General features: G+C 37.9%; 1 protein-coding gene across 1 annotated transcript; it reads right to left on the reverse strand.

The window, feature by feature from the left end:
- Positions 1–8,584: 8,584 nt before the first annotated feature.
- GDF2 (growth differentiation factor 2) lies at positions 8,585–11,535 on the reverse strand. Its single transcript, XM_010210299.2, has 2 exons — positions 11,190–11,535; positions 8,585–9,525 (listed from the first exon to the last, which is right to left on the reverse strand). Exons 1-2 carry the CDS (start codon positions 11,533–11,535, stop codon positions 8,585–8,587), a joined length of 1,287 nt encoding a protein of 428 aa, XP_010208601.1.
- Between the last annotated feature and the right edge of the window lie 1,367 nt (positions 11,536–12,902).

Raw genomic sequence — 12,902 nt, forward strand, 5'->3', positions numbered from 1 at the left:
GACCTAGGATACAGTTGAAACTGCTGTTGATAATGTATAAAGATGTAATTAAGCTCCAAGTGTGCCACGGAAACATTCTACACATTCAACAGTGTCCCTCACTGGTAGATAAACAATGAGATTCAGATCTGTTTTATCTTTTTAATTTTGGGAGGATGGGGGAGTGTTCTATACTATGACAATGTGTGATATCCATCAAAGACCTGACTCCAGAGTATTATCAGCAGTTTGAATTGCTTGTCTTGCTTTCTCGCTGCAAAGAATAGTCCAGAACTCTAGGGCAAAGTTAGCTGGAATAAAAACTCTCCAGCATAAGCACATTTTGTCCAGAAATTGACTTTTGAGCTACAGGATTTATTGCCAGAGCTACATTAATTCCTTGTGTGATTAATATAGTGAGCAGGACCATGGTTAAATAAATTTCTATTGTTTTTCTAACCAATGGATCTTCTGTCTGTCTAGTTTGGAAAGTTTCTGGAGCAAGGGATCTTTTTTGCTACATTAATGTCTACCACATACCCTACCTTTATTTCCAACCTCTGATAGTGCCTCTGAATGCCATTACCACAGGAATAATTGCAGTCATTGTAGTATATGTTAAAACAACCACTTCAATAGATATTGTACTCTATAAATCCCCAACTTAAATCTTAAGCCTTGTGCTCTGGGCATCAAGTAAGGCAGGGGACATCTGAATTAAAAAATTGTGAGCTGTGATTGTGCAATTAATGGATATGACCAAGAGGGGGATGATGCATAGATAATCTTAACTCTGACATTTCCCACTTTCAAGTGCTTAACATTGTAATGCAATTTTTCTGTTTCCAACACCTTGCAATTAGCTTGAAAGGAAAGACACATACTAGCTAATTTTGTTATGACAGAAACACAGCATAGAGAAAACATAGGTATGATTTAAACTAATGAAGAAAAAAAATGTGTAAACACGGAAGGGTCAGATATTTTGCTTGATGGGCTAGGGGGTTGGGTTGTTGAATGGGTCCCCTATTTTGCTTCTTATTTCGTTCTTCCTTTTACTCCTGCTGGATGCTGGAGGAGGGCATGCCCGGGAGCCAGGGTTACAAAATGGATCCATTGTGACAGGAATTGGGAAAAAAAGTACAATGATCTATGTCCCTAAGGATATGTCTGTACACATTTTCTGCCTATTTGTACAGTATCTTTAATTATGCATCTTTCTAACCCAGAAAAAAAGAATGACGTTGCATGTTTATGGAGGATACATAGTACTCGCCTTTTTAATTGTTCGATACATAGTAGATAATGGACATTTCTATTAAACTAATTAGCAAGTAAACGATAATAGTGAAAATAAGTTTAAATTATTTATCACAAAAATTATTACCTCATCTTACTCTGAATATAACAGACATAAATTAATTGCCATGAAGATTATCCTCAGGAAAGACACAGTAACAGACAATAACTGAACATTTTTAATCAGGTTATGTGCCAGATAATTACCTTCCATGTCTAAAGGAATTCTATTTATCCACTGCTAAACTCATTCTATGATAACTGTTTTTTCATAGCATCTAAGGAATTATTTCCACAGATTCACAATGTTCTTCTCCACTGAGCCCTTACCTAGAGGTTAAAAATCATGATATGGCACTTTCCTGACTGTGATTGTTGTAAAATTATAAGATTAGAAAAATAATTTTTCTTTTTTTTCCTAACATTTATTGTGCAATGTATCATATTGTAAAGATTTTAATATCAGAATGGCTGGAAACTGTAGCTGAAGTTTTTATGAAGCTAGGGTTTTGAGAAATATATACAGGATTGTGACTAATTTTTCCCAGTAAAAGCCAGTTCAATTTATTCCCTGAGTTCAGGTACATATTATTCTTCAGGTATGTTATCACTAGCACATGGAAACAAAACTATCCTCTTAATGTAAATGTAAAATAAATGTTTTTCAAAACATGTGCAATTGAAAAACCTATGACAGTGGAAAAAATAATTTTTCCACACTAGATCTATTCAGTGATCTATTTCTCTTACCCAGAATTCAGTATGACATGTATCACTCACTGCTGCCTTGCTAATTCTTTATAGATGGTGCTAGAAAGGTAAGAATCACCCTTTGTGTGGTGTGCATTCTTCAAGCTTTCGAGAACGAATGTTTGCTTCCCCATTTCTTGATGCACAGAGCTTACATTTTTATAAAAAATATTGTTTACTGCAAGTCTGTTTATTGAATTCTGAGTACTTAGATCTAAAATGTAACTTTCCCACCAGTTCTAATTTCTAACATAACCCAAGCCAAATTTCTCTTTTGATTTTAGTTTTGATCTGAATTCAATAGCTCATGCCTAGATCTAGTTTTCAAAACTCATAAAATTTTATGATTCTTTAAATTCTTTAAAATTTGTCCATAAGTATTTAATTTTCTGGCTTCCTGTGGGCATTCACTTCCCACATACTCTGAGAAGAGGCATTTTCTTTTATCTGTCCCAGATTAGTCTACATGCACAGTCTGCATGACTCAGATCACACGGTAAAAAATTTCTGCAAGAGTGAAATTAAATGTTTTGCTATGACGATTTTTTGCTTCATATACTTTGCTCCAATACTCCCTGGTTCTCATCTGACTGATCTCACCATTCCCTCATCAGGCCCATATAGACCATTTGGTCACTGATAAACAGCGGTAGCAGAAGGTTCATCTGAAATGAGCAGCAACAGTAGTTTTTTCACTGACAGAAACACCAATAGGAGTAAGGTGAAATTATGGAAATAAATTCCTTTTGATTTTAGTAGAGCCTTCTAATACAATCAACTTTTAAATTATATGTATGAATTAGAATTAACGTAAAAGTGATATTGGGCTCCTAAATACCGAGAAGCGGGGTTTATTAGGACTATACTAATGAAATGTTTAATGCTTCCAGGACTCTGGTAAATGTTTCTAGACAAGCCTTCACCATCTTTTATAGATGTACAAGTCTGGGTCACTGCTACTTCATGGCTGTCTGTGATGGTCATAACTGGATTGCACAGGTATAGTCTAAGACACCCTTCTGTTATGTTCTTCTACAGTTTGGTACAAAGGAAACCTTGTCTTCGAGTAGGCTTTCTAGGTGCCTTAGTAATACAAACGATGAATAAAAACACCTTTAGATTCCTTTATAATTCCCATGCCAAAAGATCTAGTGCGAGGTTTCTGTTTCTTTCAGTCTTGATGCTGTACAAACCTATACAGATTAAAATGAAAGCTGCTGGAAATTTTCTTCACCCTCCTTTTTTTTTTTTCTAATAGTGAAAGCTTTCTCTTTTATGAAAATAATAACAGCACTTCAAGTGAGTTCTTTAATGATCACATTTGTAATAGGAAAAACTTAATTCCAAAATGTGCTGGATTTTTATTTTCTTCTGTTAATATTCCTTTTCACTTCCCTTCCATCCTCTTCTCTCTTTTTGACGTGACCAAGAAAGAGGAAAAAAAAAAGAGAAGACAATTTATATTTTTATTGAAAGATTGGGAAAGAGTAGAAAATGTATATTCACATTTTGAAACCTCTAACTTCAGCCATGAGCAGATGGAGGGTCATCACAGAGCTCAGCTGTGACAAACTCACATTGACCAACTTTGCTGAACAGATGAACTGCCATATTCTAGCTAAGCAGAAGATTCAGGAGGGCTTCAGGATAACAGATTGCAGCTATTTAACCTGAACTAATTCAGGGAAATAGTTTTTACTTTTGGCAAGTGATTTTTCAACAAAAAGGGTAATGATGGGTAGTTTGGTAGGTAATGATGGGTAATGTTTGCATTATGTTGTCTGCATCCTCTAGATCCCACATTTCTGATAGATTTACATGTTTGTTCAGCTTGGTGCACCAGAATTAGCTGATAATAAATAGTGAATATTAAATATTGCATCAAGGGCCCTGCTACCTTGAGGTTATTATTTGAAATAGTGAGAACTCCTGTCATCCATGGTAGCCTTTGTGTAGTGGCCAGGTACTGCAAACGGCTGCCACCAAAACGACCTGATTCCTACAGACTGTGCTGCTGAGGGTCTGAAACCTCTGGTGACTGGTCAAACATGTCCTGGCACTGTTGTGCACCATACACGTCCTTCCAGACCAGCATCTTAAGATACCTAGTTTTTGTAAAGAATTAGGTTTGTCTACTTAGCATTTTTGGTGTGCTGGGCCAGTGTCGAGGGTTTAATGAGGGCTTATGGCAGCTCTGCCAGGCTCCAGCCAAACCATACACCTTGGTGAGGGGCCTGACTTCAAGCTGTCTCATTTTCCAGTGCTACATTGAATTAATTGTCTTGTGAGACTTTTAGCTAAATTATGACTGATGGTCCAGCAGAAGTTTTAAGGGAGAGAACAAAGATGAAATGGGAGCAGCTCTGAGGTATCTCTGAGGGATATTTTCCTGAGGCAGCCTGGAGGTGGATAGTGCTGCAGGGGCAGCCTGCAAGCTTCTCACACCTTGCAGACCCCTCACAGCCAGGTGGTGACACCAAGGCAGTATGGAGGAAGGGCCTAGAGAGATCACTGAAGGCTGAAGAGAGGAAAATAGGGCTCTGAGACAGTTTGTAGGCCTCAAACCCAGGGCAGTACAAGCACTTGCAGTTAGAGCCTCTAGCCTTCCAGTAGAAAGAGCAGAACTCTTTGAGCCTCTTGCTCTCTAGAGACTGCAGAGGGATCTGCAACACACAAATGGTACCTTGGGGAATTAACATGAAGCAAAGGAAGGTGGTTAGTGGTCAGATGCATGTCCTGGTAGCTGTTCAGAGCAGCCAGAAGGGTCATGGAGCTGTTACACTGTTTAAGAGTAGACTCTTGCCTCTCAGACATTGTTTGTTTACTACCTGTTGGCTTGGACAGCTTGTTCTGTGTTGCCATGTGTACTTATCGGCTATTCTTCGCAGTAACAAACTTTGCTTCAGTGCTGCCTACGGGCAGCTACTGATACCTCCTGGAGCTCACAGTGTATGCCTATGTGGACATACATGGTGGAAAGCCATGCACCTACATGCATTACCTATGTGGAGGTAAGGCTCTAGGAGGAGGCCAGACTCTGAGGAGGCTGGAGAGAAGAATCAACTGTGAGCTGGGAACATTATTGTGTTAGAGCACACTTTTGTCTGAAGTGATAAGCATCCTTGAAAGGCAGTCTAAAACCTATTATTCTGAGTATCAGGAATTGGCAATTCTGGTTTAACACTTCTATATTGCCAGGGTATTTACAGTACAGAAGTGTCTTAGCCAGACACCAGGCAAAAACCTCCAGATTCCCATGAGACCATTGCCTCTTCACCTGTGGAAAGAACAGTGAAAATGGAGATCTTTTTGACTTTTAGTGATCTCTGGTGCTGTATGGGGAACAGCTGTTCCTCTATGTTGGGACATAGCACAGAAGAGAAGATGAGACAGAGGACACTGTGCTTACTGTGTACACAGTCAGGGTGTGAAGCTGTGTAAAAATAGCAACAGCTATATCTCCTGACCAGCTTCTACCAACTTACCATGTTGATTAAGACTGAAGTGCTATAGGGTAGCCTTTAAGTTAGCTGTGGTGTCAGATGGTGATTTTGATGTTACAGGGGTGTTACACAGCTAATGTGTCTGCAAAGGAGGGCATGGTCCAGTCACATGTTGAACAAATAAGTTTTAATTTGAAGTGTATCGGCTAGACAGAGCACAAGTCCAAATCTGCTCCTCAGTAGCATCAAGCTGCTGGTTGATGTTCAGAATACTGTGATGAGTGTCTCTGTTTAATGGGACTCAGCTTGAAGCAGAGGGCAAGGTGCTTTGCCTGCTCTTTGCAACCTATGTATTCTAGCATATTTTGGATGCCTACGTAATTCGTGGCATCTCAAAGTAGTTGAAATGTGAGGGAACTTAAGCAATTGCTTAAAATTAAATGTTCCAAACCACATAAATAAAGCTTCTAAACTTAAAATATGAAATCAAACATCAATTTGAAACACAATTCAGCCATGCTGTAGGTAGAATCTGTAGTCACTACTGGGTTCTCGTTTCTTCTTACCCTCATCAACACTCATTGGGAAGATTAATGCTTTGTTTTACTACCATACCAACCAAAATGTTAAGTTTATGTGAATATACTAGTTAAAGCTGGCTGAAAGGGCAATTGATTGTTTTCATTGAAATACTGGGCAACTTGTAGCCCAGTTTTGGGATGAGATCTGTAGAGATTCTCTGAAGTTCTGATAGCATAGCTGTGATCTGAGATTTTGAGCCAAAAATGGCATAGGTTCTTTTTTTTTTTTTCCTTCCAAGTAAGCTTGGGAAACAAAGATCAACATTTGACTTCAGAATTTGGAAAAAAAAAAAGATTCTTGAGAATGTCTCTCTGTCAGCATGTGGGAACTGGTCTTTCCCTTTCCCTACTTTCTCATTTAATTATGGACAAAGTCCTGTATTCAGTGAAGATGAAATATAATTAGAAATTTGTGTTTAGATGACTTAATGGCACACACCTACAACTACCTTGACAAATGGGTGAATAACTTTTCTAATGTGATCACACCAAGTGCTTGTTTGGTAGTTTCTTTTACTTAATTAAGAGAAGTTGTACAACATGTCATGAGCTTAGGAGATATGAACAAAATACAATACAAGGGATTCTGAAAGGAAGAAGACAAAGATGACTGTAAGATGGCAGAAGCCAGTAGAGGATGGTAAAATGAGGACCATCACAGGCAGCTAAGGGGTTAATGACATGCAGCTACAATGAACAGAGTTTACATGGATCCAGATCTCAGATCTAATCCAATTGCAGCCCATTCCTAAAGAAAAAGCCTACAAATCAGTCCAAGAATTCTAGTGAATTATGTTTTGTATTTATGGTTTGTTGTGTAACTGGCAGTTCTTGAAGGAATTCAAGGTGGAACAACCACCCTCCTCACACTCACAGAATCATGGAATCATAGAATGGTAGGGGTTAGAAGGGACATTTAGAGAGCATATAGTCCAACACCCCTGTAGAAGCAGGTTCACCTAGATCAGGTCGCATAGGAACATGTCCAGGCGGCTATTTGCTCTGTGTTAGGTTAACAATATTAAATAAAAGGTGTGTTAGATTTCAACCTGACCTGTTCATGCCGAATGAACTCATCTTGCCTACGGGCTGCCCTAATTTAAAACATATGCATTGACATAAATTCTCTTGCGTCCATATATTAAGCTACTGTTTTGATTTTTGCCTCATCAATATTCTTCACCATTTTGAATAGATGTGTAATTAACTGTGGATTCATATAAAAAAATTTATCTGATTTTTTTTTTTTTGTCTGGGAGTGGGGAGTTGGTGGATGATAGAAAGGAGTAGAAATAAGGCAGACTGTGGTGGCATTGCACAGCACTTATGTTGCCTGAACTGAACCAAAGACATTTTGTTCTTTTACCAGCAAAATCTTCATTAGAATCAAAGGAAGTTTAGTTGCAGAAAGATAGGATAATTGTTTAGTGAAAATACAACTGAAGTAAAGAGAACTATTATATGATAGTGTATTTCCCATACAGCAGTATAAGTCTCATAGAACACAGAAGTTTTCAGTTTACCCCACGCTTTTAAGGGGTATATTTGTAAAATAGTTTCTCCTAAGAAGAAATTTTTTAAAAAATTGGAGTCTAATGTCAGACTCTGAAGAATATATTTAGGCCTCAAATAGAAGCCTGGGCTTTTCACAAGTGCTGAGCTCTGCCAACCCCCACTGCTATTAGGATACAGCTTCTAAGGTTGAACGTCATTCAACGTCTTCTTGCAAAGAAATACTAAGAATATGCAGTAGGCCAAAGTGGCTCCTTATCTTTGTGTGGAGATAAGGGCTGCTGTTCCTCCTACGAAACAGTGTCTTAGAAGCGGAAGGCTGCACTTCTTATCATTCAAGTATGTGCCATAAAGGGGTAAAAATAGGGATGTTGAGGATAAGAAAGCTGAAAATGAGGCACCTGCTACCCACAGAAGGGAACCTGGGAATGAAATAAGACTGAGAGTCTCTTCTGTTTTGAATACTGCAGATCTTTACTTTCAGGAGTAATTTGCATCAAAAGCCTCTGAGATTACTGATAGGAGAAAAGGCTTGCAGGATTTAGACTTCTGACTTTACTATGCAGACTAAATTCCATTTACTGAATTTTGCAGAAGCTGAAAATGTCAGAGTTGGCTGAGAGAATTAGATTTCAGTACCTATGAAATATTTAGAGGACAAAGTAAATCCCCATTGAAGATCCTTTAGTCTGTGACCTAAACACAAATGATTAAACAGAAAAGTTGAAATAAGATATTCAAATTGGACCACTGTTACCAAATAATGCATAGTTCATTCAATCTCACAACATTTTAATCCAATATTAATTTTGCCATGTTACATAATGCTGGCTATTTACAATTATTGCCATTCTTTAAATGCCAGTTTTCCTTTAAAACAAGCAGCAATAACAACAACAACCAGTCCCATACCCTGCTCCAAACCTTGTTTGCAAGTATTTTCATTTGCATCACTATTGTACAGATTTACACAGAGCAAAAAAGGGGGTGTTCTTCTTCTTAGAGATTCTGCCTTGAATACTACCTGCAACCACATTCTGCAACTTTCATCCCTTCGTAGTTATATATCAAAGTGGGCACACCGGCATCATCCTTATAGAGAATAGAGATTGAATCCAACTTGGTTGGAACACAACAAGCCTTGGAAGCTTTCTTTGGGTTTTGGAGATGTACTAGAGTTTGCACAATAGCATGTTTTGTTGGGGTAACGTTATCTGTCAGAGGGAAGAAGCAACCTCCTTTACACTCAAAAGCCTCATAATCTTTCGGTGCAATGATCCAGGAATCCCAGCCAATCTCTTCAAAGTTCACATGGAGGGAAGTTCTCCGGCAGTGGTTGGCTCCGATGCTTCTCTTGCTTCTGGAGGAACGCTGATGGGGCCCAGCGATGGCCTTTTCCTCTCTCTCTTCTTCCTCCTCAGATGAAGTGTTGTTCTTTCCTAATTTCTTTAGCACACTTTCTTGTTCATGAACAATCATTTCCCGGAGCTCCACTTTGGTTTCTTTTGTCCCATTGCTGCGGTCATTGGAGAACACTATCAACAGGGGCAGATTTTTAGAATCAGGGGTAACACTGATATCCAGCTTCCCACAAGTGAAACCACCCAAAGCCTTATTCTCTATAACAACCTCTAGTTTGTTTTTAGTCTTCAATTTGTCTGCCCTGACCCATCTTTTCACAGCACTGGACACTTCAAATATCTCCCAACCACACTCCTGGATATTGTGGGAGACAAGGAAAGCTTTGGTACTTTCTAGGTTTTCCCAGTGATCACTGTCTAGAACATCATAAATGACCATGTTGCCTTCCAGCCTAGAGAAAGGCCCAACTTCCCTGTGACAGGAGATATAAATTCTCAGTTCAGCTCTGGTGATTTCCTCATGTCGTGGAATAGAGATGTTGAAGAGCAAGATGTGTTTCTGAAATGGATTTTCTTCTGGTGAAGCTAAAGAAACAACATCTGCAATAGGAAATTAAAACACGTGGTTACAGTGCTTCTGGCTGTCGAGGTAACTTCCTTTTAAAAGACTCAGAATGCATTTTGGGAGTAAAAGTATAGCTATCCAGCATTAAAAAAAAAAGTATTATCTTCTGTCTGAGTTTCAAGGGCAGGGAGTGAAAAGAGGAAATGGAGGTCTCTGGTGTTGGTAGTATTTTCAGCGTTTGCATTATCAGGTGAGTTGTGTGGAGTGGAGCATAAAGAGTCTGTGGATGACACTAGTCAGTATTAAGTAAGGCATGTAGAGAGTGTTCAGAGTTAGTAATTTCCTAAAGATATTTTTATACAAAGAATCCTAAAAAACCCTATGAATTTCCTACTCTTATTATGCAATTGGATGAACTGCCCTTCTAGTACAGAGAAGGATACTACACATTTAAGCGTCTTTTCCATTACCTTCAGATAACTTTGAAAGCAGCTTGGATTACTGGGAGTTTGGGGAAACGGAAAAGTTATTGAAAATCCTGAATTGAAGCTTGAGGGTCTGTCTAAATTGGTACTTGGTGATAAACAGCCTTCCATGCCCAGGTCCCAGTCTATTCCAGGCTGGACTCACTGGGCTTGTATTTTGTTTGTTTGGCTTTTTTTTTTTCTGCAAAGCTATGTGTAGTACCAGCAACTCTGCCTTGGGAGGGGCTGAAAGACTGGTAGTATATAAAAGTCATCATTGAGTAATGTTTATGTGATGGTCAGTGTAAGATAATTAATGAATTAACTCATTATTGGAGTTTAGGGCAATTTTAACTGACTAATGTTGATGCTTCTTCACAGTGCTTACCCACTAAAGCAGAGAAGATAGTGAGATATGGAAACTATATTCTAGCTCATACTGTTAAGGTTACTTTCCATTTCATGATTATGAGACCTAATTTGGGAATTTGGAGTTCTTTCTAGATCTGTTACCTGCCTATATCTATTTTTCTTATAAACAGAAGCTTTGTTTCTCCTTGTCTCATTTCTATCACAAGGATTGCATTTACTTCTAACTTTTTAACTGATTACTTTGATGGAGCTTTTAAAATTCTAGTTAATGTTACACAGACAGGGATCTTGTTTGGTAATTTTTTTTTTTTTTAATTTTATTTGTTTGTTTTGTTTTGTTAGTTGAGACAAGCTTTGCTATCCGTTTATGTATAAGTCTTTCCATCTAACCCAGACTTTTGGGGGACCACTGTTGTTCCTTGCTTGGATTCAGACTCGCATTTCTCGGTCGGGTGTTGTAGTTTTTAAATATGCGAAGAGCCCACTTGAAAGAAGAGCTCTCTAGCATGGATGACTTAATTATAGAGGATCAAAAATTTGCATTATAACACTAAAACTCAGTTCCAAATCTCTAGCTTTGAGAAACAAGATTCATGTAAACCCCATTATCTGGTGCATCATCCCAGTTGATGCTTTTGATAAGAGTATTGTACAATGAGAATATCAAAGAAGAAAAATAAAGAGAATTGTATTTTTTTTAAGATTGAAAGAAACTGCAGATCAAGACTACAATCCAAAATGTGAATCCATTTTGTTTGTAAAGAAGTTAGGCACTCAATTCCCTCTGAATTTCAAAAACATTAGAGTACCTACATTTTGTGCACTTTAAAAATTCTAGTCGACACATTTAGGGCTTCTCCTACCTTCAGTACTGAAGCTCCTTACAATATTGGATGCAGGGATGGAGGACTTGTCTGCAGCATATCTGTTGTATAAATCGATCATGAACTGTGGAGGTTCTTCTTTGGTCTTCACTTGTGAGGGAACTCTTGACAAGTTCAAACTCCTTAGTAAATCTGTCTTCATATTCTCCAGGAAAGATTTAAAGTTGAAATGAGTTTCATCTTCCACTTCCCCAGGATCATGAAAGTGTGCATTAGACTTTCCCATAGCTGATAACTTGTTCCAGTCTTCCAAAGGCTTGCCTCGTGTCAAACAGGCAATGATATTGAAAACAGACAGTGCAGCTAATACTCCAAAATAATGCATTTCTTCTGTATTTATTTTCTGGTGGAGAGACAAGAGGACAAGGGTATTTTAGCTGATTAAAAGTCTTCTTTCATTACATGCGGAGGAAAGGAGGTGGAAGGCAAACAACTGGAATGCCCTCTGCAAATCACTTTCTTGTGTTCTTTTCGCAGTCTGCTTCAAACCCCAGCCTCTTGTCAGTTGTCAAGCAGATTGGTTGTACACTTGCCCTTATCAGAGTCATTGATGCCATGCTTCAGCTTCTGTTATCTAGCAAAGCTCTTAGTTAATGAAGATTCTGTAAACATCTGACAAACACATGTGGCTGGTGGGAAGGACATTGTATATTACAAGGAATCCACATTTCACTCCAGGGTCATCATGGCTTAATTACACTCTTCTATAATTTCCTTGCCAACAAAGAGAGAAGTTTTCTTAGGGACGTAGAAGGTTATACTGTTTTCAACAAGATTAGACTAGAATTCTGTTCTAATAAAATTACTCTTTTACCTATTAGTAAATAGCATCTCACAAATCTTTATTACTATCCTTTCACATGCCATGAAAAAATCCCCTATCGTTTGATGGAGGCTTTTCATTCTGCAAGACATGATCTCATGACAATACAAACAACCTTAAAACTTCTTCCCGTTTATCAGCCAAGAGCTATTGTTTGTACACAGTGAAATATCTGTTTTGTGTCAAGTTTGCTTCATGTTGTTTGCAGGCTTGTCCATTTTCAGTTTTATTCTGTTCTTGTATGGGAATTTAGTCTTGTTTTTATAGTCTCTTATGTAATATTTTTTTTAGATTTTTGATGGTCAATCCACACCAAAAGCAACGAGACATTTATTACAGCAACCTCAAAATGAAGACAGAACTAGGCTTTCTAAGGCTACACGGAAAGCAAAAGGTTTCCATGAAAATATGGATGATGAAAATATGAAGATACTGTTATCCATTAAAATAGGCCAAGGCAAAAATGCAAGACTGATGACAGTATTTCTCATGACACAGAAGAAAAAAAATTGTTTATTTAAAGATGAAAACATTACTCGCTATTTATCTTAATAAATTCATTATGATTTAATCTAATAACACGTGTTTTATCTTTATGATCAATGTATGACTTTTTCTAAGCACAACTCAATCCATGCTACACACTCATCGTAAAGTATGAACAGTATTATGAGCCTTTACATTTAAAAAAATCTCATTGCAATAATGTGGAGAAGATTTCATCGTTCTTCAGATTTCTAGTAGTGCATACACAGCATTTAAAGTGGTCTGAGACTTCTCAAATACTTATGTGTCTGTTCAAGTGACAGCTGAACTCCAAGATTGTGGTTAATTTTTGAAACTGTTACATTTTACTCAAGGCCTTTGTG

Source organism: Colius striatus, chromosome 8, assembly GCF_028858725.1.
Source record: "Colius striatus isolate bColStr4 chromosome 8, bColStr4.1.hap1, whole genome shotgun sequence".
Taxonomy (NCBI): domain Eukaryota; kingdom Metazoa; phylum Chordata; class Aves; order Coliiformes; family Coliidae; genus Colius; species Colius striatus.